Below are 21641 nucleotides of genomic sequence, written 5' to 3'. Positions count from 1 at the left end.
ACCTACGACTGCTCTCACAAGCCGTCTCCTTAGTGCCAGCCTTCTCCTCTCCGACACGCTTCGTTCACCATGGCAGACAGTAAGCTCAACGAAGGCCCGCGCGCGTCCGCGACAGCCGGTTGACAGATGACAGGTGCAACCGTGGCAGATCCCCCAGTGGGAGGAGTGTACGTTTCACCGAAGCCCGCCTGCAAATTTCCCGGGCCACCACCACCTCCCATCACCCTATCACCACGCTACATGTGGCACTCCCATCGAAGATACACCTCCGGGGGATAGCGCACTGACAATGCTTGTCTAGAGCCACCATCGCAACTCCAATCAACCTAATCCTACTTTCACTGTTCATGGTCCTCGCCTATATGCGATTACGTCCCACCAAGACGGTTCCGACTCTGCCTACTGCCCCTCCGCCGACCGTCTTCAAGGTCTTTACTCCTCCTCAGCTCGAGCCGTTCAACGGGAAAGATGGAAAGCCTATCTACTTCGCCGTGAAGGGCAAGGTGTTTGATGTATCATCGGGACGGAACTTTTACGGTCCAGGTGGTCCATACCAAAACTTTGCGGGTAGAGATGCTTCGAGAGGTCTGGCCTGTGGTAGCTTCGATCCCGAAATGTTGACTGAAGATCTGCATGGACCGCTCGACAGGCTGGAGGATCTGGGCGAGGAGGAGATGGAGGCTCTCAGAGGATGGGAGGAGAGGTTCAATGAGAAGTATCTCGTTGTCGGCAAGCTGGTGCCTGTGGGACATCCGGAAGCCGAACCGGATGCGTAGGTCAAGTCTGCTGTAAGCGCTGCCTCACGATCATGTACGAGCATAATGTCGACTATAGCACTGAGCACTCACGAAGTCACGATATCTGGCACCACTCGTCTCCAAGACTTGCCCTAGATCTGACATGATCGGGTTTCATTCACATCGGCCTTCTTACTCCTGTGATTGCAACGCCTCACTGCTTCATGTGTAGCGAGCTCCACGTCGGCGATAAGCTAAAGTGTAATCCCACGAATTGTTATCACAACGCTTTGAGTCGCAAGTCCAACATCTACAACACCTCCACGATCTGTTCATCCTCGTCCTCGTCCTCAATCCCCTGCACTCTCCCCTCCTGTGCCAAAGCCATCTTCCTCGCCTCCTCCGCCGGATCCGGATCTCCTTCCTCTCCTCTCTGCAACACCTGCACCAGACGATCCACACTCTCCCTGACATTTTCATCTTCCACCTTGGCGTGTAATTCCCTGACAATAGGATACACCCGCACATCCCGCAGCACCTTCCTCCCTTCTTTCGTCGTGGTCAGCAAAAGCAATGTCTCGAGATGGATGCAGATGATGTCGTTTTGCGATTCCCGTTCTTTGTCAGGAGGAAGGAGTTGGCATTCGTCCAGCATGCCATCGGTGTCCTCGTCACTGTATTCTTCACTGCCCATAAGTGGGAGAAGGATGTAAGGTAGAAGTCCGACGCCATCTTCTTCCGAGGGGCGCAGCAGAGTCGGATGGGAATCAATGTCGAAGCAGACATTCTTGATTGTGCTCGCTACGCCTCGACGGCGAATTGTGGACTTGTGTTCAGTAAAAACAACGAGTTTCGTGATGGGAAGAACCTTTTCCCCATCAGCGGCGGCGCCATCATCTGAGGAGGAGCCTTCCGTTCGTGGTGTCAAGAAGTGTTCCCTTCCGGCCTCGTGCTTGGAAATATCGGCAAAGACGTAACAGAGGTAGTCGTAATCTGCTTTCGGGTTGTACGAGCCTGAGGCACCTTTGACGAAGCAGTCGAGAAGTTGATCGATGGCAAGTGGCGAGGTCGAGAGGTTCTTCTCCTTCGGGATAGAGCGCTTGAGTGTAAGAAGTTTGGTTATGCTGTCGGACTTGGCAAGGTTGGCGAGAAGCATGCAGTGTTCGTTGGCATTGGGGTCTTTCGGGTCCTGTTGATTTTGTGGTTAGTCGTCATGAAGTGGTTGGCAAGTGCGGTCGTTACAGACTGTCACTCTGCGCAAGATAGATTCTAGACAAGCATCGTCATCTATCAAGCTCTTAACCACTTCTTGATCATCGGTCAGGTTGACCAATATTGTGAGGGCATTCTTGGCAATGGGTGCGTAGTCTTTGATCAGAAGTTTCAAGTCTTTTATCGGCTCGAGTTGATTGCGTTTGAAAAGTGACGGCTGTGATGTCGAGTATCCCACAAGATTCTCGGCCGCTGGGAAAGATCAGACGCGGTGCTTGCAAACATCGTTGAGAAATATCGAAGTCGTACCAATTTGTCGGATTTGAGTGTTGCCATGGTGCAGGAACTCAACGAGCTGTCACTGATCAATATTTGCGTCTTTATACAATCTCTAAGCGGTTCGCTTACTTCTTCTAGTTCGGTTGGCATCTTGGGCAATATATTCGAAGTAGTTGTCGTGTGACTCGTTGTGCAATAACTTTTTATGTTCACTCACAACCAGAACCCTGCACAAGCGCATGCTTGGCTCGTAGGATCGGCGCAGCTGTCGAACATTGACTACAGCTCATTGACATCAACTTGCAACTCTGCAGCCCCATCCACGAGTGCCACGAAAGACGATACCATCTCAGGATCCGCGCGAATATTACGAGAACCTTCTACCAGCGCATGAGGTCCATATCATGAGAAGCGATCTCTCGGCAGAGTCGCGCAGCTCAAGTCCGGCGCAATCATGTTCAAGCGCTTTGGGACAGGCTTCGGCCTGGATTTCTTGGACAACAAGATAGCAGAAGAGCAAGAGAAACAGAAACAGCAGCAGCAGTCTCAAAAAGGTGGTTCTCCTGCCAGGCGGCCTTCAAATCGCCCGCGAAGAGGCAGCGGGAGAATCGATCCTCCAGGCGCGCGATCTGGCAGCAGGTTGCGCGTTCCGGACAGCAGAGATGGCGTCCCATTGACGAAAGGGCCTGACCCGGAAGAGTTCGTCATTGGCGATGACGACTCGGTGTCGAGCATCAGCAGGACGGCCACGCCGCAGCCGAGTGGGAGTGAGGACAAGAGCGAGACAGCGGAGAAGGGGCAGACAGAAGGCAAGGAAGGTGATGCGCAAGATGGTGACAAAGGCAAGAGCAAGGCTGCAGATGATGAGCTGCCCGAGCATGTACAGAAGAAGTTGGCGCATTTGGAGAAGCTCACTGCTCGGTATCAAGGTATGGTCATGTCCAGATCACTCCATCGTGATTGGCATCTCTTGTTTTACTCACAGAACTCGACGTGTACAGATCTATTGCGCAACTACAGAACCGCCCATGCTCGCGTATCACTAATTGATCCCTTCGAGGCGACTCTACGCGAGCATACCCCACTGACTTCCATCGAAGAGCCCGGAGCCCTGGTCGAGTTCTTGAATCAGCGTAGTCTGCAGAGCGATATGGTGCTGGAGGAGCTCAAAAAGGTCGCTGGCGAAAAGAACGAGCTTACGAAAGAAAGAGACGAGTTGAAGAGCAAGCTTGATGAGGCAGAGAAGAAGGTGAAACAGGCCTTTGACGATGCTGCTGGCTTGCGTAAGGAAAGAGACGAGGCAAAGACTGCGACCTCGACTGCAGGTCCAGAGAAGAAGAAGGAGTCAAAGCCGATAGACGGAGGCGACGATGATGCGTTCTTCTCGTATGAGGATGAGGTGTCCCGGGACGATGAGCTGAAGGCACAGCTTCAAAACAAGGACGCAATACTGAAGCAGAAGGACAAGGAGATTCAGACGTTCCAGGCTAAAGAGAAAGAGCAAACCGAATTCATTAATGAGCTATCAACGGAAAATGCATCACTGCGCAAAGATGTTGAGACAGTCAAGAATGAGCTCGAAGTCAAGAATGTGGATCTCGACGCTGCAAATAAGCACATCGAGCGCAAGGACAATGAGATTGCTTCAATCAAGCAGGAACTTACCGAGGTCATCGCTGCTCGTGATGCAGCGAAGCAACAGGAGGACGCAGTGGCTGAGAGCCTGGTACAAACGGAGTCTCAGCTCGTCAGCATGCAGCAAAAGCTCAACGAGTCCCAGGAAGCTCTGCGGACAAAAGCTGTCGAAGCTGAAGCTAGGAAGTCTGAAGCTGAGGCGAATCTGAAGAAGTACCAAGCAGAACACGCGAAAAATCTCAAAGAAGGCACGTATGCTCAGAGAGATGTCAAGGTCTTGGAGAATGTCCGCAGTATACTCCCGAATCTGCAAGCAGAACTCAAGAAGAAGACGGACGAGGCCAACATCGCAGAGGCGCGCGTTGCTGACATGCAAAAGGATCTCAAGATTATGGAAGCCCAAGCTGCGCAGACGGAGAGCACTACCAAGTACCTGCGTGAGATTGAGCGGACTGCAAAGGATGATAAGCGCAAGCTCCACGAATTGGAACAACAAAGGGATGCTTTGCAGAAGATTGTGGATTCGAAGAAAGCTCACGAGCAGAAGGTCGCCAGTCTGCAAGTCGAGCTCAAGCAGGCACGGGCAGATCGTGACAAGGCGTACTACGCCATCATCAACTGCGGGAAATGCGAAACTCCAGAGCAAACGGCGGAGAAAGCGGCAGCTAAATCAGCAGAAGTGGCGACACCCACAGAGGAGACAGCCAGTACGGCTACGAGATCGCGTCTCGGCTCTGAAACGACAGAACTTAGCACACAGCCTACTGAGCCTGGAAGTGAATCAGCGAACGCTGGCACACCACCGATCGCCGAGGACGACGATAAACAAGTTCCGACCGGTTCGACTAAGAAAAAGAACAAGAAAAAGTCGAAGAAGAAGCCAAAGAAGACTGAGACAGACGGCGAGACCGCCACCGCTGCCGAGACGAGTGAACAATCGACTGTCGGCGTGACTGTGGAAGACCTTATTCGTGATCGTGAAGCAGCATCTGCGAAATTGAAGCATAAATTCGCTGGGAATCCGATCATACCGCTGCTCGAAGACATGCACGAGTACGTGAGAAACCGGACTGAAGCTGTCAGCGATAGTCACGATAGTCACATTCAGCATCTGGAGGAACGAATCGAGAGGTCTGAGCAAGAGATCAAGAACAAGATGGTCATCATTCGGGACCGAGAGGACCAAATTGATATGCTCAAATCTTCGCTGTCCAATCAGACTTATGCCAAATCAGAGGCGGTATTTGAGGAAGAAATTGAGAGGTTGACAAAGGAGATGGAAGCTTTGAAGGAGGAGCGAGACGCGAAGAGCATCAAACTATTGGGGCTTGAACAAGCCCGCCTAGAAGCTGGAGAGGCTGCGCTCAAGGACGACAGCACAAGCTGGCAAGACAAGGCTGACGAGTTGCAAGTCCGCATCGACGCGTTAGAAGATGAGCTCGCGGAGAAGAACGACAGGATCAGTAAGCTCACTGATGATCTCAGCGAGACTGGAGAAAGGCTGGGCAAGGCTGAGGAGAAGATCAAGAGCCAAATCGCAAATGAGGAGTTGATCGAGAGTCTGAAGGAGGAGAAGGAGGAACTGCAAGACTCAATGCTAGAGCACGGCAAAGCAGCCACTGACGCCAAGCACGAGCTCAAAGAAGTGAAGGAAAAGCGCGACACGTTGCAGAAAGAACTTGACGAGAGTGAGTTGGAGTCTGCAAAACGTGAAAAACAGCTCAAGGCGGCCGAAAAGCGTGAGAAAGACCTCCAGGCTCGACTGACTGAAGTGGAAGCCGAATTGACTGCCGCAAAATCCACTGGAGCCTCGAGCGAGGAGCTGCAAGCGGCCAACGAGCAAGTCGAAAGTCTCAAGCGTGAGAAGGAATCATTGCAGGTCGCAAAAGATGCAGGCGAGGCACAGCTTGAAGAACTGAAAGCGCAGCACGCTGCCAGTGGTACGGAACGGAACGCGAAGCAGCAAGCTGTGGTCGATGAGTTGGAGAAGCTGAAGAGCCGAGCCGCCGAGCTGGAAAAGGACCTTGCAGCGTCGGAGAACCTAGCACAACAGCGCTTCAAGGATTTGACTTCCACGAAAGAGCTCAACAATCAGTTCCAGGTTCAGCTTAAGAAGCTGAAGCAAGAGAGTGATGAGCTGCGAAGCGTCAAAGCCGAGCTGGAGAAGTCCAATGCTCTTGTCAAGAAACTCGAGGGCAAGGCTAAAGACCTGCGATCAGAAATCGCAGAGTATAAGTCCCAAGCTGCCGACAAGGACACTGAGCTTGCAGTGCTGCGAGGTAAAGTGAAGACTGGAGAGGATCGAGGCAAGGCGCTGGAGGAGTCGTACGAAACGGCTCGGAAGGATCTGGAGAAGACACAGAATGCGCGTGACGAGGCCATCGACGCGAAAGAGAAGCTTGAAGCCAGCTACAAGAAGCTGGAAGACGATCTCAGGAAGCAAAAGCCCAGGCTGGATGATCTCGAGAAGCAGGTTCAGAAGCTCAGTGCAGAGAACAACAACCTGCGCGAGGAATTGCAAACCAAAGCAACATTACAGGCCAGCGCAGACAGCTACGTGCAGAGCGTGCAAGATCAGAGTCGTGAACTTGCGACGCGCTCCAAGGAAATGCAGGAGCGAGTTGAAAGTCTCGAGGAGGAGCTGGCCGATACACAACGCTCGTTGCTTGAACGTAGCAGAGAAGGCGACACCATGAAGAGACTGCTTGCCGATGCCGAGAGCAGAGCAGAGGCCAAAGTCAAGGAGCTTCGCGAGCAGCGAGACCTTGCCATTGAAGAGCGTGACCGTGCTGAAGCAGATGCCAGCACAGTGGGGCGTAAGAAGGCACGCGAGATCGAGGAGCTCAAGACCAAACTTCGTGAAGTGGAATATGAGGCGTCGCGCGCGAGTGAGGCCCGCAAGGATGCTGAGAAGCGCGAGCAGGACTTTAAGAGCTCAAGAGCTGAGCTTGAAAGACGTCTCGCACAGGCGCAAGAAGATGCCGAAGCGGCGCGCACTGCCATGACACAGCTTCAGAACAGTCTGGACGAGGGTGACAGGCAAGTCTCCAACTTGGAGAAAGAAAGACACGATCTTAAGAAGCAGCTTGAAGAGCGTGAAGCTCGTCTCGAAAGGCTTCAGAAGTCATCAAAGACCATGGCCGAAGAGCTGCAACAACTCAAAAATTCGGCCAAGCTTCGACAGCAACCGCAGACTGGATCTGGATCGTCAAGGACTTCGCTCGAAAGCGCTGGGAGATCACGTATCACATCTCCCGCTCCTCGACCTAGTACGAGCAACAGCACGAATGTGAGCGGAGCCACGAGCGACATCAATTATGTCTACCTGCGACAGGTCTTGTTGCAGTTCCTAGAGCAAAAGGACAAGAAGTTTCAATTGCAACTTGTGCCAGTGCTGGGACGACTGTTGCATTTTGATCAGGCGGAGGAGCAGAAGTGGACGGCGGCCATTGCTGCGAAGTAGTGAGACAGATGGCAAGCCGTGTATAGTAGATTTTGTCATTGCTATTGCATTGATGCCGGCTGGATGTGCATGAGTGAGCATTGAGCGATCTATCGTTGCACAGAGAGGTAAGCGGAGCGAGCAGGCCTCCGTTGTATATATAGGCCGAAGTGAGCATTGCATTGCATAGCATTGCATGGCGAAGACTCTCGAATACGAACCTTGAAAGTGGAAGCGGCGCGAAATGCGTATGCATATGTGTATCTGCTCAATAATAATACCGACTGAACGAAGACAACACGAGCACTGTGTCTAGAAGCGTGTCCATCATTTGTCAGGCTGCTTGTCAACGATCCAGCCCACGCTCAATCGGGCGAGTCTCGGCTCCGTAACTGCCTTGTGAGTGTCTCGCCGGCGCCAGCTTCTTCCCATCGGACGTTCCTGCAGCTCTTGAGACATGGGAGAAGTCTAGAAGTACTGTTCTTATGCTGTGCAAGAGATATCAGAAGTACGAAGTGCAAAGAGCATGATATATTGCGAAGGATTGGATGATGTCGTCGTGCTTTGGTACCTGACTCAAGCAGCGTGGTGGTTGCCCAACCTCCAATGCGAGCCAGCAGCTTGTGGATTCTCGTGACGTTTGGTCTCAATTGGCAGTGCTCGATGGCTTTGTTCGCAGCATCGCAGCTATGGGGCGAATCTGGCTCAGCGAACCGTGACCTTGTGCCACCGTGGTCACTGCTGGCGGCGGCAGTTAATCGCGCACAGATGATAGAGCGCTTGGGGCAAACGTGATGGAAGGGACGAGGAGGAATGGCTCGCGGTCGAGGTAGCCGTGCAAGCGCCAAAGTCAAGTCGTCAGTCGCTTCTTTTGTGGGAGTTCCGTTCTCATCTGCCCTCTCTGTACATTGCTATCTCCTGCGGACGTGCTGTTCCTGAGCCTGAGGGAGCACGAATCTGCGCCAGCTTCAGCACAGCCCTGGCCCTTCATCGACGTCAGAACGCCTCGAGGGCTTGCAGTGCCAGTCTGCATGGAACCGGACCTCTCGCGCATTAGTCCAGGCCTTCTTTTCTGCCCAATTCTGCGTTGGTCAGGGGACTGCTCTGCGCACACTCCCGCTGCCCGATCCACTTCCAGACGCGGTGGGAGCAGCGGCGGCGAACAGTAGCAGCAGCAGCAGCAGCAGCAGCAGCTTCTTTTCTGACTTGGCCTGCGCGCCGCAATATATGCAGAGCGCATTGGTTCATGCACGGCCCCAGCAGAGGCAGACGATCACGATTGACGGCGGCGGCGAGCACCCAACACCTCGACAACGGCAGCGCAGCACCACAGCACAGCACAGCTCTCCGCGCGGCTAGCCAGCAGCGTCATCAGCACGGCCGGACAGCACGACTCGCATCTGAAGCAACCAACCGCACCCCACAACGTGCCCTCGCCATCCGAGCGCACGCATCACTCGTCGACTGCCGGCGCAGCAGCTTCGAGAAGCCAAGGTCACGCTGCCAGGTTTAACGACGTCCCTCACCGCCCCGCGCCCGACGCCGCCCCCTCGCCATGAACAGCGGCAGCGAGAGTCTTAAGAAGGCTGCCATCAACAAGGCGAAACAGGTCGCCAGCGGCGCCATCCCCAGCAACGGCAACAACAACAACAACAAGAGCCCCTCCACCGCCCCCAACAACGACCAGAACGGCAGCAGCAAAAACGGGCAGAAGCGGCGGAAGCAGGACCTGAAGCCGATCATCACCACCGAGCAGCAGCAGGCCGCTGGCGGCAACCCGTACAGGTGAGCACCGTCCCCATGTCGCCGCGTCGTTTGCGATGATTGTTGTGCGTTTGGCGAGCACAGCCTGCTACCGTCTCATGCGACACGCCGGATCGCGCTGCGGACAGGCAAGCCTCTGATCTGTGTGTCTGTTGTCTGTTGCCCGCAGGCTTCGGCGCATCTCACATCATCGCCGCGCTCACACCCCGCCGAGACATTTTGACTCGCAGACTTTCCCACCGCCACCACCCCAACCTCGTCGACGCACGCACGCACGTCTGCACGCACCCTCACCCCACCGCTGCTGCTACTGCTGCTGCCACTCGCCTGACCGTCTGCACTCCGCAATGCATGTAGCCGCGAACATGCTCTGTGCGCCGCGACTACAGTAGAACAGACATGCTGATGCCAAACGCAAACAGTGCACAGAGCAATCCGTCGCCGCTCAACCACAATAAAGCCCAGTACGGCAAGGACATCCACGAATCACCCAGCGAGTCAGAGTCCTCCGGCGACGAGGGCACCGAAAACACGGCGGACGAAGAGGATTCCGAAGACTACTGCAAGGGTGGTTACCACCCTGTGCAAGTAGGCGAACAGTACAACAATGGCAGGTATACAATAGTGCGGAAGCTCGGATGGGGCCACTTCAGCACTGTGTGGCTGTCCAAGGACAACACCACCGGCAAGCACGTCGCTCTCAAGGTCGTCCGCTCCGCCGCACATTACACTGAGACGGCTCTTGACGAGATCAAGCTGCTGAACAAGGTTGTCGAAGCCAACAAAGACCATCCCGGCAGGCAGCATGTTGTCAGCCTACTCGACTCCTTCAACCACAAAGGACCTCATGGCATGCACGTATGCATGGTGTTTGAGGTGTTGGGCGAGAACCTGCTCGGCCTGATTAAGAGGTGGAACCACCGAGGCATTCCCATGCCGCTCGTCAAGCAAATCACCAAACAAGTGCTACTGGGTCTGGACTACCTTCACCGCGAGTGCGGCATAATACATACAGACTTGAAGCCAGAAAACGTCCTGATCGAAATTGGTGATGTCGAGCAGATTGTCAAGACATACGTAAAGGAGGATCCCAGCAAGGAAAAGGATGACCACCGCAATGGCCGTCGGAGAAGACGCACCCTCATCACCGGCTCTCAACCTCTGCCCAGTCCTCTGAACACCAACTTCTCAAACTCCGACCTCTCGAACTTCCCTGGCAGCACGGCGAGTCTCAACAAGATCGTCAACGAAAGCAAAGGTAATTCGCCCATCAAGGGAGCATCTCCTACGGGTGAGGATGGTGCTGAGATGAGCGGTGCTATAGGGAGTCAACCAAAGTCGATGCTCGAGAGCCTTGGTATTAAGGCCGAAGGCGGCGATGCGACGAAAGAGGCCGGAGCGCAGAAAGAGCGCGAAAAGACGGCGTAAGTCTGATCCACATCACTCGCGAGGGCTTCGCTGAGCTCTGAACTAACAACAGACGCAGCGAAATTCTCGCCAACAATGTCTCCGACATGGATTTGGGCGGCTCGCACGCAGTCAAGCCCAAGGAGATGGAGAAGCCCGACGATGGAATCGAAGTCATCTCCGTCAAGATTGCAGATTTGGGCAATGCGTGCTGGGTGGGACACCATTTCACCAACGACATTCAGACTCGACAGTACCGCTCACCTGAGGTCATCCTCGGCGCCAAATGGGGTGCCAGCACAGATGTGTGGAGCATGGCTTGCATGGTAAGAGGGGAGGAGCTTATCGTGGCGCAGCACGCCCAGCTAACCTTGGCCCTCAGGTCTTCGAACTCATCACGGGTGATTATCTGTTTGATCCGCAGTCTGGCACTAAGTATGGTAAAGACGACGACCACATCGCACAGATTATCGAATTGCTGGGCACTTTCCCTAAGAGCTTGTGCATCAGTGGTAAATGGTCACAAGAGATATTTAATCGCAAGGGCGAGCTGCGCAACATTCACAGGTTACGGCACTGGGCGCTCCCCGACGTCTTGCGAGAAAAGTACCATTTCTCAGTGGAGGAGGCCAAGCGAATCGGGGATTTCCTCCTGCCAATGCTCGAACTGCAACCTGCTGATCGAGCGAATGCAGGCGGGATGGCGAATCACCCATTCTTGGATGAGACAAAGGGGATGGATCGCATCAAAACGGATATCCAAGTTGGTAGCAAGGGTGATGGGATTGAAGGGTGGGCTACAGAGGTCAAGAAGGCGCGGTAGCAGCCGCGTTGGATCTGATCACGAATCGAGGGGCCGCGGTCTCGGGACAAGGAGGAAGAGCGGGCAAGGTGATGTTCCTCTTTGCCTGCTTCCTCCTGAATCCAATGGAGCTCGCGCAGGTTGTGGCCTTGGTCGCGACACTACCACGACGACGGATTGTCCTTGCGTTTTGGTTCGTCCTGTCTCTCTGGAGAAGCTGCACTCGTTCTGCTGCTATCACTGCCAACCTTTTGTCTATACCACCATGATCATCAGAAGCAGCAACAGAAGAAGGACGCTTACGATCGTCATCGTTCATTCGCCCACGATATACATACACTCTTTCTCTCAAATTTCCTCTTTCTCACTCGTATCGCTTGGTGCCGCGAAGCGAGACCCTGTCGATGTGGTATACTGACTGTAGTGTGTGGCGACTTCACAATCCGCTGCGATGTGGTAGACGAGATTTCGGCCTCAGTGAGGGCAATCAATGTGGTGAGACGTATGGTTTGATGAATGGTGTCAGAGGCCAATCATGCCGTCCTGTATCGTACGTTGCAGGCTGCGACATGACATGACATGATTGAATGCGCAGCCATGTGCAACACGTGATGAGGTCTCAAGCTTCCGACGGGCTGTGCGAAAGAGACTGGGATCAACGTCGGTCGAGAATTTGTGATGTTGAAGGCGATCGGAGGCGAGATCTTCAATTGTTCCGATTGTTCACCGTTTGTTCTACTCTGGATTACAGGAGAATGTGTAGGTCAAGATAGCGACTTATGCAGCATTCACGACAAATCCGCGCAGCTTGATAGGTCGGAGCGGTCAAGCATATAGTATGCTATAGCATGCCGTGAAGAATTGAAGGCGATTCCAATCAATGCGAGTTGTTGAATGCGTGGTGCGTGCTGTGCGTGGAATAAAAGCGGGTCCCGCCACCCTGGACTAGCGGGATGCTCTTTCGCTGGTTGGGTCCCTGAAACGGCAATGGGGCTCTTGTCTGTCTCCGCCAAAAATCGTAAGATGTGCTGCTTGCCATTTGCCTCAGGGCTTCTCAATTAAAGTTGTTTTGGGCCGCCCTTGCCTTTCTCTCTCACCACTCTGGACACACCACTTCACACTTGTGAGTGAGAGAGACCGCCATCATGGCGACGACGTTTGGAATGGATTACTTTTCGAGCCTGTGAGTATCTCCCTGCTGCTCGTTGCATCCCTGCTGGATTGTTGGTGATGGTGCGAGGGAGGATTCGTTCCTGCATTGAGGATCGACCGACTTTTTGCACAGCTCGACAAGAGAGATACTATTCTCGCAACGGCGATGCCATTGTCGGCACTCGAATACAGGATCAATTTGGCTAACGCATCGCGCTCACAGCAATGTCACGACACAGTCGATAGCCGACGCGATGCTACCGCACACCACGAATACCTACTGGCACGAATTCGAGGAAATCTCAAAGTACAATGTCAGCCTGAATTACTTTGAGAAGCTGTGGGCGGCGTGGTACGCCTTCATGGGAAACGATGCGTTGGCTACGGGAATCATGAGCTTCGTCATGCATGAGACGGTGTACTTTGGACGCAGTCTGCCTTGGATAATTATCGACCAAATACCGTACTTTAATCAGTACAAGATCCAACACGTACGTTTGTTTGGATAAAGCGAGATGAGAGAGGCATTTGAGACTGACGATTGTACAGAACAAAATCCCTTCTGCGCGGGAACAGTGGGATTGCGCTATGCTCGTACTGCTGAGCCATTTCACTGTCGAACTTCCTCAGATCTGGCTCTTCCACCCTATGGCACAATACTTTGGTCTCTCGACTTCGGTACCTTTCCCTCCGATTTGGAAAATGGCATATCAGATTGCGATCTTCTTCGTTCTCGAGGATACATGGCATTATTGGATGCACCGCGCGATGCATTGGGGTCCTCTGTACAAGAACATCCACAAGATTCACCACCAATACTCTGCTCCATTCGGTTTGGCAGCAGAGTATGCTTCGCCTATTGAAGTCATGGTGCTTGGTATCGGAACCGTTTCGTCACCAATCTTGTGGTGCGCACTTACGAAGGACTTGCATATTTTGACCATGTATATCTGGATTGTGCTCCGTCTGTTCCAGGCTATCGACGCGCACTCTGGATACGAATTCCCATGGAGTCTGCACCACTTCTTGCCTTTCTGGGCTGGAGCCGATCACCACGATACCCACCACGAGAAGTTCATTGGCAACTACTCAAGCTCTTTCCGATGGTGGGACTACTTCCTTGACACGGAGAGCGGTCCAGAGGCCGCGAGGAGGCGACGAGAGAAGCGTCTGGCGAAGTTGAAGAGCCAGAAGGCGCAGTAGTCGAATCGAAATATGAAGGTGAAATGATACCACAGCAGGACGGGTCTGAGTACGCACTTCGAGCGGGCGTTTCCATTTCTGTCTTTCAAGCATGAGATTAGGTCCTTCAAAGAGTGGCCGAGCATGAGTACGCCGTAATTTGTACATATAGTCATATTCAGTGACAGAAACAGTACTCTCTGAATAAAATAGAGGTCGTCGCAAGACCAGGTCGTGCAGCATTCACATGTCTTCCAAATTCACTGAGCGTCTCCTATTCCGGTCCATTGAGGGAGTTCGTACCTCCCAGTTGTTCGATCAACGTCGCGTCCGTGGTGGAGATTTTGATCGAGATCTCTTGGAAGGAAGCTTCCTCGTCAACCCCAGATCTCATGCACATTATGCAAGCTTTCCTTCCTCCTACGTCACACGATTTGCTCTCGACATCAACACCATTGAACATTGCACGCGTTGTGCATGCACGCGTGACACTGCATACGATTTGCATTCGACACTCGCTCGAATTTCGGACCGGGCGAACAATACACAGCATGCTCTGCTAATAACAACACCGAGAACGGAGACTGCAAAACATGTCTTTCGTCCTAGACCAAGTCCGTCGAATCGACGCGCAGCTGGACCGATTACAACTCGCGAATCTTGATAGTGCGACCGCGGCTGGTAGGAGTGGAAGTACTTCGCTGAGAGTTGCAGCGGAAGGAAATGAGGATGATGAGGAAAACAGAGGGGAAGAGCAGGATTTAGAAGATGATTTTCCAAGTCAGAATGAAGGACAACGAGATGTTGGAGATGAGGATGATGTCTCCATCGGAGCGATCTTGCCTAGTAAGCGCGTTCTGGCATTACAAAGTGCGATTCGGAATTTGGCGCCCGGGAGAGCGGATAGTACGTCTCGAGCCTTGCTGAAACCGGGACAGATACTGGCAATGCTGGCGGCGTTGACGTCGCAACAGAAGCAGGAAAGAGCGGCGCAGGTGGGAATTGTGCTTGGTGGTGAAGATGTAGGAGAACAGCAAGATGGCACACAGGAAGCAGAAGAGGAGGTTAAGAGCGAGTTGGAACAAGAATTGGAGTGGTTACTAGTTTCGAAAGCTACGACACAAGTCTATGGACATGTTCTCGGATCCATACTCGATGAAGCGGTTCAATTGAGCGACGATATATGGTACTGGGATGAAGTGCTCGGGAGTCAAAGATACACAGCTCTGTACAGTGTGCAGATCTCGCCTTTGCGACTGTGGGATTTTGGAAACGCGGTGTGGAGTGATGCTAGAAAGCGAGCGGAGCAGCGAAACTTCGGTATCGCGAATGCGGGTCAAGAGGCGAGAGATTCGATTTCGCAGCAGTGGAGTGTCTTTTACGGACTGGTGAAACAGGTCGCAAAGGAGAAGAGTGGGAGGGAGGTGAGGGCGAGGATTCTATCGCCCGTCACAAGGGTCAGGTCAGAGGTCCGGGCAAAGCAAAGTGCCCTCAAGAAGGTGCGGCTAAGAAACGCAAACGCCTTAGGAGTTCTGCTCGGAGAGGGACTTGCGAACGAGAATGTGGGCAGCCATGACTCTCTGCATCATGCTGGCGGTGATGGGCTTGGAAGCCCGCCGGCCACCCAGGATGTGCAGCAGAAGTGGAGGGCTTCGGTCTCAAGGAACGTGGCTTTAATGGAGGCGGTGTTGGCCAAGGTCAACGATTTGAAGACGCCGATTGACAAATTCGACTCTGCAATTGCTACGCTGACGGACGACGACCCGCTGTTCAATGTCGATTCCAGCGATGTCGGACTGGCGCCGCAGGCTGTCGCTGAGAGGTTATCGCGAGTGTTGACGCTGGGCCTGGGACAGTACACGACTTCCGCGAGGACTCTGAAGAAGCAGCATGGCAGGCCATCGGTGTGGGTGCGATATTGGTTGCCAATCACCCTCGGAGTGATCTCATCAAGCACGCTGCTTCGAATTCTGGTCAACCGGCAAGCAGAAATTGTGCAGTGGGTCGAGGATCTCGGTGCGACTGTTGTCGATTTCTGGCAGAACTGGGTCGTCGAGCCGACTCGTAATGTGATTCGGACGATCCGTCACGACGAAGGAAGCGAGATCAGTATCATGTCGAAGCGATCACTCGAGGGCGATCGCGAAAGTCTGGAACGCATGGTGGTCGACTTCGCTATCGATGTGCCTGCTACTGCAACGGAGACTGGATCGCCGCTCACCGAAGCTGAAATTGCGGACATTCGTGCCAAAGTCCGAGAGGGAGACCTCACGCCTGTCTTGAAAGCATACGAGAAGGATCTCTCCAGTCCACTGAAAGGAGCGATGCGAGGCAACCTGATTCGAGCACTGTTGATTCAAGTGCAAAAGACCAAGGTCGATGTGGAGATTGCCATGGGCGGGATTGACTCTCTGCTCAAATCGCAAGAGCTGCTCATTGGCTTCATCTCACTCACGCCCGGTCTCCTTGTTGCATATGGGCTTACACGCTGGATGCGGACTTCCTTTACGCAGAAACGCGGTACGAAAGTGCAACGCAAACACGGCGTTATGCTTCATCAGCTGAGGAACATTGATCGCATCCTCACCTCGGCCACTGCCACGGATTACGGGGAGCTGCAATACAAAGACCAAGGTCTTCTGCTCTGTGAAGTGCATGTGCTCCGGCAAGCGGCTATCAAGATCATGCCCAGGGAGATTTATCGTGAATTTTCCGAGGAAGCGGATGAGCTGTGTGATGTCAGAAAAGGCGTCCTGAGGCAGAAGGCAGTGCTTGAACGAGTGCGATGGGCATATGGGCGGTGGCTAAGCTGATCGATCACGACTGCTAACCATGACAATCTCGAGCTCAGAATGGCGAATCTCTGCATGCGTTACAGGTCGCAGAGCTGCAGAAAGAAGAAACGGGCCCGAAGCTGGGTGGCCACGGCTTTAGCGATGGTTGTTTGGCGGCTGTCTTTGTCTGATGGTTCTGCCGGCACCTTGGCTTCGGTAATGTCATAGAGGTGGACATTATTCGCGTAGACATTGTTGCGGTCTCGCCGGGAGTGAGCAACATGGTTCGATGTTGGCAGGCAACAGGATGCCAAGGACATGACGGTGTGATGAAGGCAGCGGGATAACGAAGGATGTATAGATAGATGTCGTCGATGAGCACCGTATCTCCCATTCACCTGTTCCTGTCTCGTGCAAGTGTGAGAGTGCTGTGCGAAGAAGAAGAAGCAAGTGGACGCAGCACGTGCATGCCAAGCGCATCTGGCATCGGGCGACATCATCAGCAGGTGCAGGCAGTTGGGCGCTGGGGGGCTGCAGGAGCGCCGACTGGATTTGGATTGCGCCTCACACACACCGCGCCCAGCGACACGACGTGCCCAAAAGTGACCGCCTGCTGCCAACTTCCTCTTCCACTCCCACTCCGCTGTCCGCCACCCACCACCCGCCGACCGTTTTGTGCCGGCCGCCGCAGCACAAACACCGAACACTTGTCCCCCGGCTGCTCGTGGTCTCCCGCTCCCACCGCAAGAGCACCTGCTCGCTAGCACGCCGCCAGTCCCCTCGTGCCTGCTGTTGGCACCGCGGCTCTCGGCGCTTCGAACGTGCCTTTCTTATCACGACACCGAGTCAATCACACGCAACCAGGCGAACGCTTTCAGGGTCCGACCCTCCTCCGCTCCACTCCCCTCCCCCTCGACTTGTCACCTCTGTTCCAGCATTCTGGGAAAGAAGGCAGCGACAGACACAGAACCAGGGAGCGCGCGCACTGTCGGTGATATCGGAGCTTCTGTTCAGCACGACGATCAAGGCGGCTTCCACGTCCCACCAGAACATTCCCGCAGCGGCAGTATCGACCAGCGCACGACGGCTACGAGTTCGACAGACAGACAGACATCATGGCTGGCACACGGAATTATGACTTTCTTGTAGGTGGACCTCTCCTTCCGATCACAACTGTGTGCGCTGGTATTGGTGGTGGAATTGAAGGCGGCCGCAAGAGCTGAGGAGTCGGTGAGAGGGTGGATCATAATCTGTCATCATGCTGGGCCTTTCCAGTATGAACGAGCAGGCAGCGGGATACGGCAGTGCGCGCATGAAAATATGGGGGAACGAAAACGGACATGACTGGACACATTGCTGACCTCGTGTCCTCAGATCAAATTGCTGCTTATCGGCGACTCAGGCGTAGGCAAGTCTTGCTGTTTATTGCGCTTCTCCGAAGATTCCTTCACGCCTTCCTTCATTACCACCATCGGGATCGACTTCAAGATCCGAACGATCGAGCTGGACGGCAAGAGGGTGAAGCTGCAGATATGGGACACTGCGGGTCAGGAACGTTTCCGAACCATCACGACGGCATACTACCGAGGCGCAATGGGCATCTTACTGGTGTATGATGTGACAGACGAGAGAAGTTTTAACAGTACGTCTGGCTACATCTGCTCTGCGAACAGCTGCTTGTATGCATCCAGCCAGATCGACCAACTAACCTGTGACCAGACATTCGAACATGGTTCTCCAACGTTGAGCAACACGCCACCGAAGGCGTGAACAAGATCCTCATCGGCAACAAATGCGACTGGGAAGAGAAGCGTGCCGTCTCCACGGAACAGGGCCAGGCACTTGCAGACGAGCTCGGGATTCCATTCATGGAGGTCTCAGCAAAGAGCAACATCAACGTTGACAAGGCATTTTACAACCTCGCAGGCGATATCAAGAAGCGCATTGTGGACACCCAACAACCCGCGCAAGGTGGTCAGCAAGGTGTGAGTGTAGGCGGCCAACAAGGCGCCGCAGGAGGCCTGGGAAAGAACTGTTGTTAGAGGGGGAATTATAGAGAGGGTATGCGTATGTCATTGTGGTTGTTCTTGTGGATATGGGCATTTCGGGAAAGTGTTGGATGGGAAGGGGTTTAGAGTGAAAGTGGCGAAAGGCAAAGCAAGACCAGCAGTACAGCAGCAGCTGCTGATGATGTTATGCAGGTAACGCAGCAGATTGTTTATTTCCTTTTTTCCCTTTCTTGCTCTTTGATCAGTCTTTTCGATCTTGGGTTCGCTTCTGGCTCCTTGGTCGAAGCCTTTATTGGATGAGCGGATTGTTGATAGAGAATAGTGGGCGTTGCGTCTTAGATATTATCAAGAAGAGTAGACTGCGGTGGCGGCATGTTTGAACATCTGACACATGTAGTTCCTGCCAACCTGCGGCATGTGTTTTACTTGCTTCGAGCATACACAATATAACGCCTTCAGTCTGGCGTGAGTGAATATATACAATACGAAACAAAATGATAGAACACCAAAGGAAATATGCCGATCGTAGCTGGCTCAGCCTGGGATAGTATGATGATGAGAGTGTTCCCTTTTTGTCCTCTGTATGGCACCATGTTTCCTCCTTTCCATGTCGTTCTCTCTTCAGACAGCACATTATTCCTCGATCTAATGTCTAGGTGTATGAGGCAGGACCAATAGCGCCTGCACAAATGCAGCCAGTACAACCGTGACTCCTTACGCACGAGTTCCAAAGGGTAATCAGCAAGGAGTCGTAGCGGCTGGTGATGCCGGTGCGGCTGGAGCGGGCGGCGCTGGAGCTGCTTGTGCTGGTGCTGGTGCTGGGTTCTCTGGGGCTTTGCATGTTGGAGGTTCCACCGTGTCGCAGTACTTCTTCTCGTCGTTCCACCATTGACCAGCACGGCATGGCCTTTCATACGCGATACCGGTCTCATATGTCGTGTCTTTGGGCTGGCATTGGATGTATCCGAGGCAGTTTCCTGGCAGTGCGTACAGGCAGTCGAATGGACCCATACAGTGTGTTCGTTTCATGTCTTCGGGTGGGCAGATGAAATCTTTGTTGACGCCAGGCTTTTCTTGTTGAGGAAGTGCAGATGCGGAGAGCGCTGTCGCCGAAAGGACGGCGAGGTGGAAGAGGCCGTACATGGTGTGATGAGTTGAAAGTGGCGAATGATATAAACGAGTGTACTGCCGCTTGGTGTTGTCCTGCAACAGAGGCTCCGGTGGTTGACGATGTGCGTCTTTCTAGTCGCTTTTGGGAAAGAGAGTGGTGGTGAAGGGTGAGAGTGCGGCGGTGCGTCGTTCGAACTGACTGCGACGCCCTCCTCATCTCGCATTGCCGTCTTGGTGAACCCTTGTCAACTTTGTCCTTGTGCCTAGCAAGGATCTGGCAAATTACCACACCCATGGTTTGATTTTGAACATCTTCCGCACAGCCTATTGCGGACAAGCATAGGGCTGCAGAAACCCGGAATGGGTGATCACTGGTCGTGTATATGTCGGACACAGCGTCATGATCTTCATTGTCTCCAGGCGGAGTTTTGTGCTGATGCCCTCGTTGTTCTGTAGGGCAATACACTTCAGACTGATGACTCAGCGACGTTGTCCATTCAGCGTTTGCCTTGCAGGCTGACCTGTTTATCCGGACGACTGCTGTGCATCAATCACGAAGTGTAATTGCCAGTGCCTTCATATGCGTCCGTGTCCTTTTCGCGACGTATGCCAAAATATAATCGCAACATGATCGCACAGTGACAGCTGATGTGTACACGACAACCTGCCTGACGTTGTTGGTGGTCCAGACTGGCACTCCTTCTGTGGCTGATGACTGATCATCCTAGTACAGTGCTAGGCAAGACGCCGGGCAGTCGTCAATACCCTATTAGACCGTTGTGAGGGATAATGCTGAGCTCATGCTCTTTTGGTGGCACGTTCAGTAGAGGTAGTGATGCTTCTTTGTCTTTGCAAGCACCCACTTGCCATAGGCGTAGAGCCTCACGTCACCTGAAGCACTCTGCCCAGAGATCGAAGCTTGTATCCAGGTCTTGCCTTCATAGTTTAAAGTCTGTGCTTGGGCGTGCACAATTGTTCCAGGGAGAACATGCTCGATGCTGTCGTAATTGTATCCAAGTTCGACCTCTTCGGCCGCTGAGCCAGAACCGGAAAGCAGTCTACTCACTGCGTCCTCGAGCGATGTTTCGAGGAAATCTTCGTATTCGCAAGGTCGTGATGGCAGGCGCTGAGTCCACTGGATGGTTTTGGGTGTGGTCTTGTGGGCTGAGAGGCTGGTGCTGGCATGTGTCATACGGTAGCACTTCTCGGCGAAGGAGTATCTGCTTGGTCGTACATCTCGGTGACTAGCGACTAATGCCATTGTTGATGATGGATCTTCGAGCCCTTAAGAAGTGTGGAAGGTCCGTGTTAGGGTCTTGTTGTCAGTCTGCAAAAGAGGTAGCGATCAACGTATCTGAAGTGGCGATGCATCCTTCTTAAGTCTTTCGAGATCTGTCATAGCACGATAGTGGTGTCTCAATGCGGTAGGCAGTCTCTCCTCTTCATTTGAGTTTGAGGTCCGCATGCACAGCATGTATGGTCTGACCTTCATCAGTTCCGAAGCTCTGCGGCCAATTAGAGCCCAGCTTCCTGGCCGGAAGCTCGCTCCTTAGGTGCAATTGTCATTGCAGGTAACTGCCACGTTGGTGCAGGGCTGCCGTATGACAGATGCTTTGCAAGCTCGATGGCGGTCGGGATTCTGTCCGCCGTGACACGGAGCATTCTCCAAGGCGATTCTATGCAGGTTCCCATCGTGATTCCTCGCTTTCGCCGAGTTCAGGTCACTAATCGACTCCTTCGTGAAAAGCCAGCGGCAGTCTTGCTCCACTTTGCTCAGGGCTTAGGAGGAGAATTTCTTCGAATGCTTCGCCTACCATCAGCCATAACATCTAGTGTCATGCAGCGAAGGTTCTATGCGCTCCTTCATGATCACTCGACCTTCACGATCACGCCTCTGCCGGTCTAAGGGGCCTTTACTCAGCCTTGCGCAATCCTGCGACCCCTTGGATGTCCGCCCATGCTGTTGTGCATCCTATGAGCAGGCACGCCCACCGCCTCCGGACAGACCGATGCATCCTCCCGCCGTCAGCATTGGGTATAACCCGCCTCGGCACGGTCAGCAAACGGCATCGGGATGGCGAGGCGGCAGGCTGCTCGTGTGAGCGCAGGATGGGAAGAGAATGCACTGAAGGCGAT

General features: G+C 53.5%; 9 protein-coding genes across 10 annotated transcripts; 6 read left to right on the top strand and 3 right to left on the bottom strand.

Moving 5' to 3' along the window:
* Window positions 1–126: 126 nt before the first annotated feature.
* CKM354_000084700 (uncharacterized protein) lies at window positions 127–776 on the top strand (the record flags this gene model as incomplete). Its single annotated transcript, XM_044795953.1, has 2 exons — window positions 127–167; window positions 302–776. The coding sequence occupies 2 exons, from the start codon at window positions 127–129 to the stop codon at window positions 774–776; spliced, it is 516 nt and encodes a 171-aa protein (XP_044651888.1).
* Window positions 777–1047: 271 nt separating this feature from the next.
* Window positions 1048–2378, bottom strand: CKM354_000084600 (uncharacterized protein; the record flags this gene model as incomplete). Its single annotated transcript, XM_044795952.1, has 4 exons — window positions 1048–1926; window positions 1984–2201; window positions 2259–2304; window positions 2358–2378. The coding sequence occupies 4 exons, from the start codon at window positions 2376–2378 to the stop codon at window positions 1048–1050; spliced, it is 1164 nt and encodes a 387-aa protein (XP_044651887.1).
* A 304-nt stretch (window positions 2379–2682) lies between these two features.
* On the top strand, window positions 2683–7326 carry CKM354_000084500 (uncharacterized protein; the record flags this gene model as incomplete). Its single annotated transcript, XM_044795951.1, has 2 exons — window positions 2683–3157; window positions 3230–7326. 2 exons carry the CDS (start codon window positions 2683–2685, stop codon window positions 7324–7326), a joined length of 4572 nt encoding a protein of 1523 aa, XP_044651886.1.
* Window positions 7327–8860: 1534 nt separating this feature from the next.
* CKM354_000084400 lies at window positions 8861–11299 on the top strand (the record flags this gene model as incomplete). Of its 2 annotated transcripts, none has more annotated exons than XM_044795949.1 (5): window positions 8861–9090; window positions 9492–10327; window positions 10394–10493; window positions 10556–10802; window positions 10859–11299. In XM_044795949.1, 5 exons carry the CDS (start codon window positions 8861–8863, stop codon window positions 11297–11299), a joined length of 1854 nt encoding a protein of 617 aa, XP_044651884.1. The 2 variants fall into 2 exon arrangements, with proteins under 2 accessions (XP_044651884.1, XP_044651885.1); XM_044795950.1 differs by having other exon boundaries at window positions 10550–10802.
* A 1124-nt stretch (window positions 11300–12423) lies between these two features.
* Window positions 12424–13633, top strand: CKM354_000084300 (uncharacterized protein; the record flags this gene model as incomplete). The annotated part of the gene is made up of 3 exons (XM_044795948.1): window positions 12424–12461; window positions 12654–12921; window positions 12980–13633. The coding sequence occupies 3 exons, from the start codon at window positions 12424–12426 to the stop codon at window positions 13631–13633; spliced, it is 960 nt and encodes a 319-aa protein (XP_044651883.1).
* Window positions 13634–14205: 572 nt separating this feature from the next.
* CKM354_000084200 (uncharacterized protein) lies at window positions 14206–16425 on the top strand (the record flags this gene model as incomplete). Its single annotated transcript, XM_044795947.1, has 1 exon — window positions 14206–16425. One exon carries the CDS (start codon window positions 14206–14208, stop codon window positions 16423–16425), a length of 2220 nt encoding a protein of 739 aa, XP_044651882.1.
* Window positions 16426–17501: 1076 nt separating this feature from the next.
* On the top strand, window positions 17502–18428 carry CKM354_000084100 (uncharacterized protein; the record flags this gene model as incomplete). Its single annotated transcript, XM_044795946.1, has 3 exons — window positions 17502–17531; window positions 17761–18028; window positions 18106–18428. 3 exons carry the CDS (start codon window positions 17502–17504, stop codon window positions 18426–18428), a joined length of 621 nt encoding a protein of 206 aa, XP_044651881.1.
* Window positions 18429–19133: 705 nt separating this feature from the next.
* On the bottom strand, window positions 19134–19538 carry CKM354_000084000 (uncharacterized protein; the record flags this gene model as incomplete). Its single annotated transcript, XM_044795945.1, has 1 exon — window positions 19134–19538. The coding sequence occupies one exon, from the start codon at window positions 19536–19538 to the stop codon at window positions 19134–19136; it is 405 nt and encodes a 134-aa protein (XP_044651880.1).
* A 787-nt stretch (window positions 19539–20325) lies between these two features.
* Window positions 20326–20766, bottom strand: CKM354_000083900 (uncharacterized protein; the record flags this gene model as incomplete). The annotated part of the gene is made up of 1 exon (XM_044795944.1): window positions 20326–20766. One exon carries the CDS (start codon window positions 20764–20766, stop codon window positions 20326–20328), a length of 441 nt encoding a protein of 146 aa, XP_044651879.1.
* Between the last annotated feature and the right edge of the window lie 875 nt (window positions 20767–21641).

The sequence above is a fragment of the Cercospora kikuchii genome (assembly GCF_019650295.1).
Source record: "Cercospora kikuchii DNA, contig_00001, whole genome shotgun sequence".
In the NCBI taxonomy this organism is placed as follows: Eukaryota; Fungi; Ascomycota; class Dothideomycetes; order Mycosphaerellales; family Mycosphaerellaceae; genus Cercospora; species Cercospora kikuchii.
Note: the sequence above shows the minus strand (reverse complement) of the source record. Positions and strands in the feature narration are given on the sequence as shown.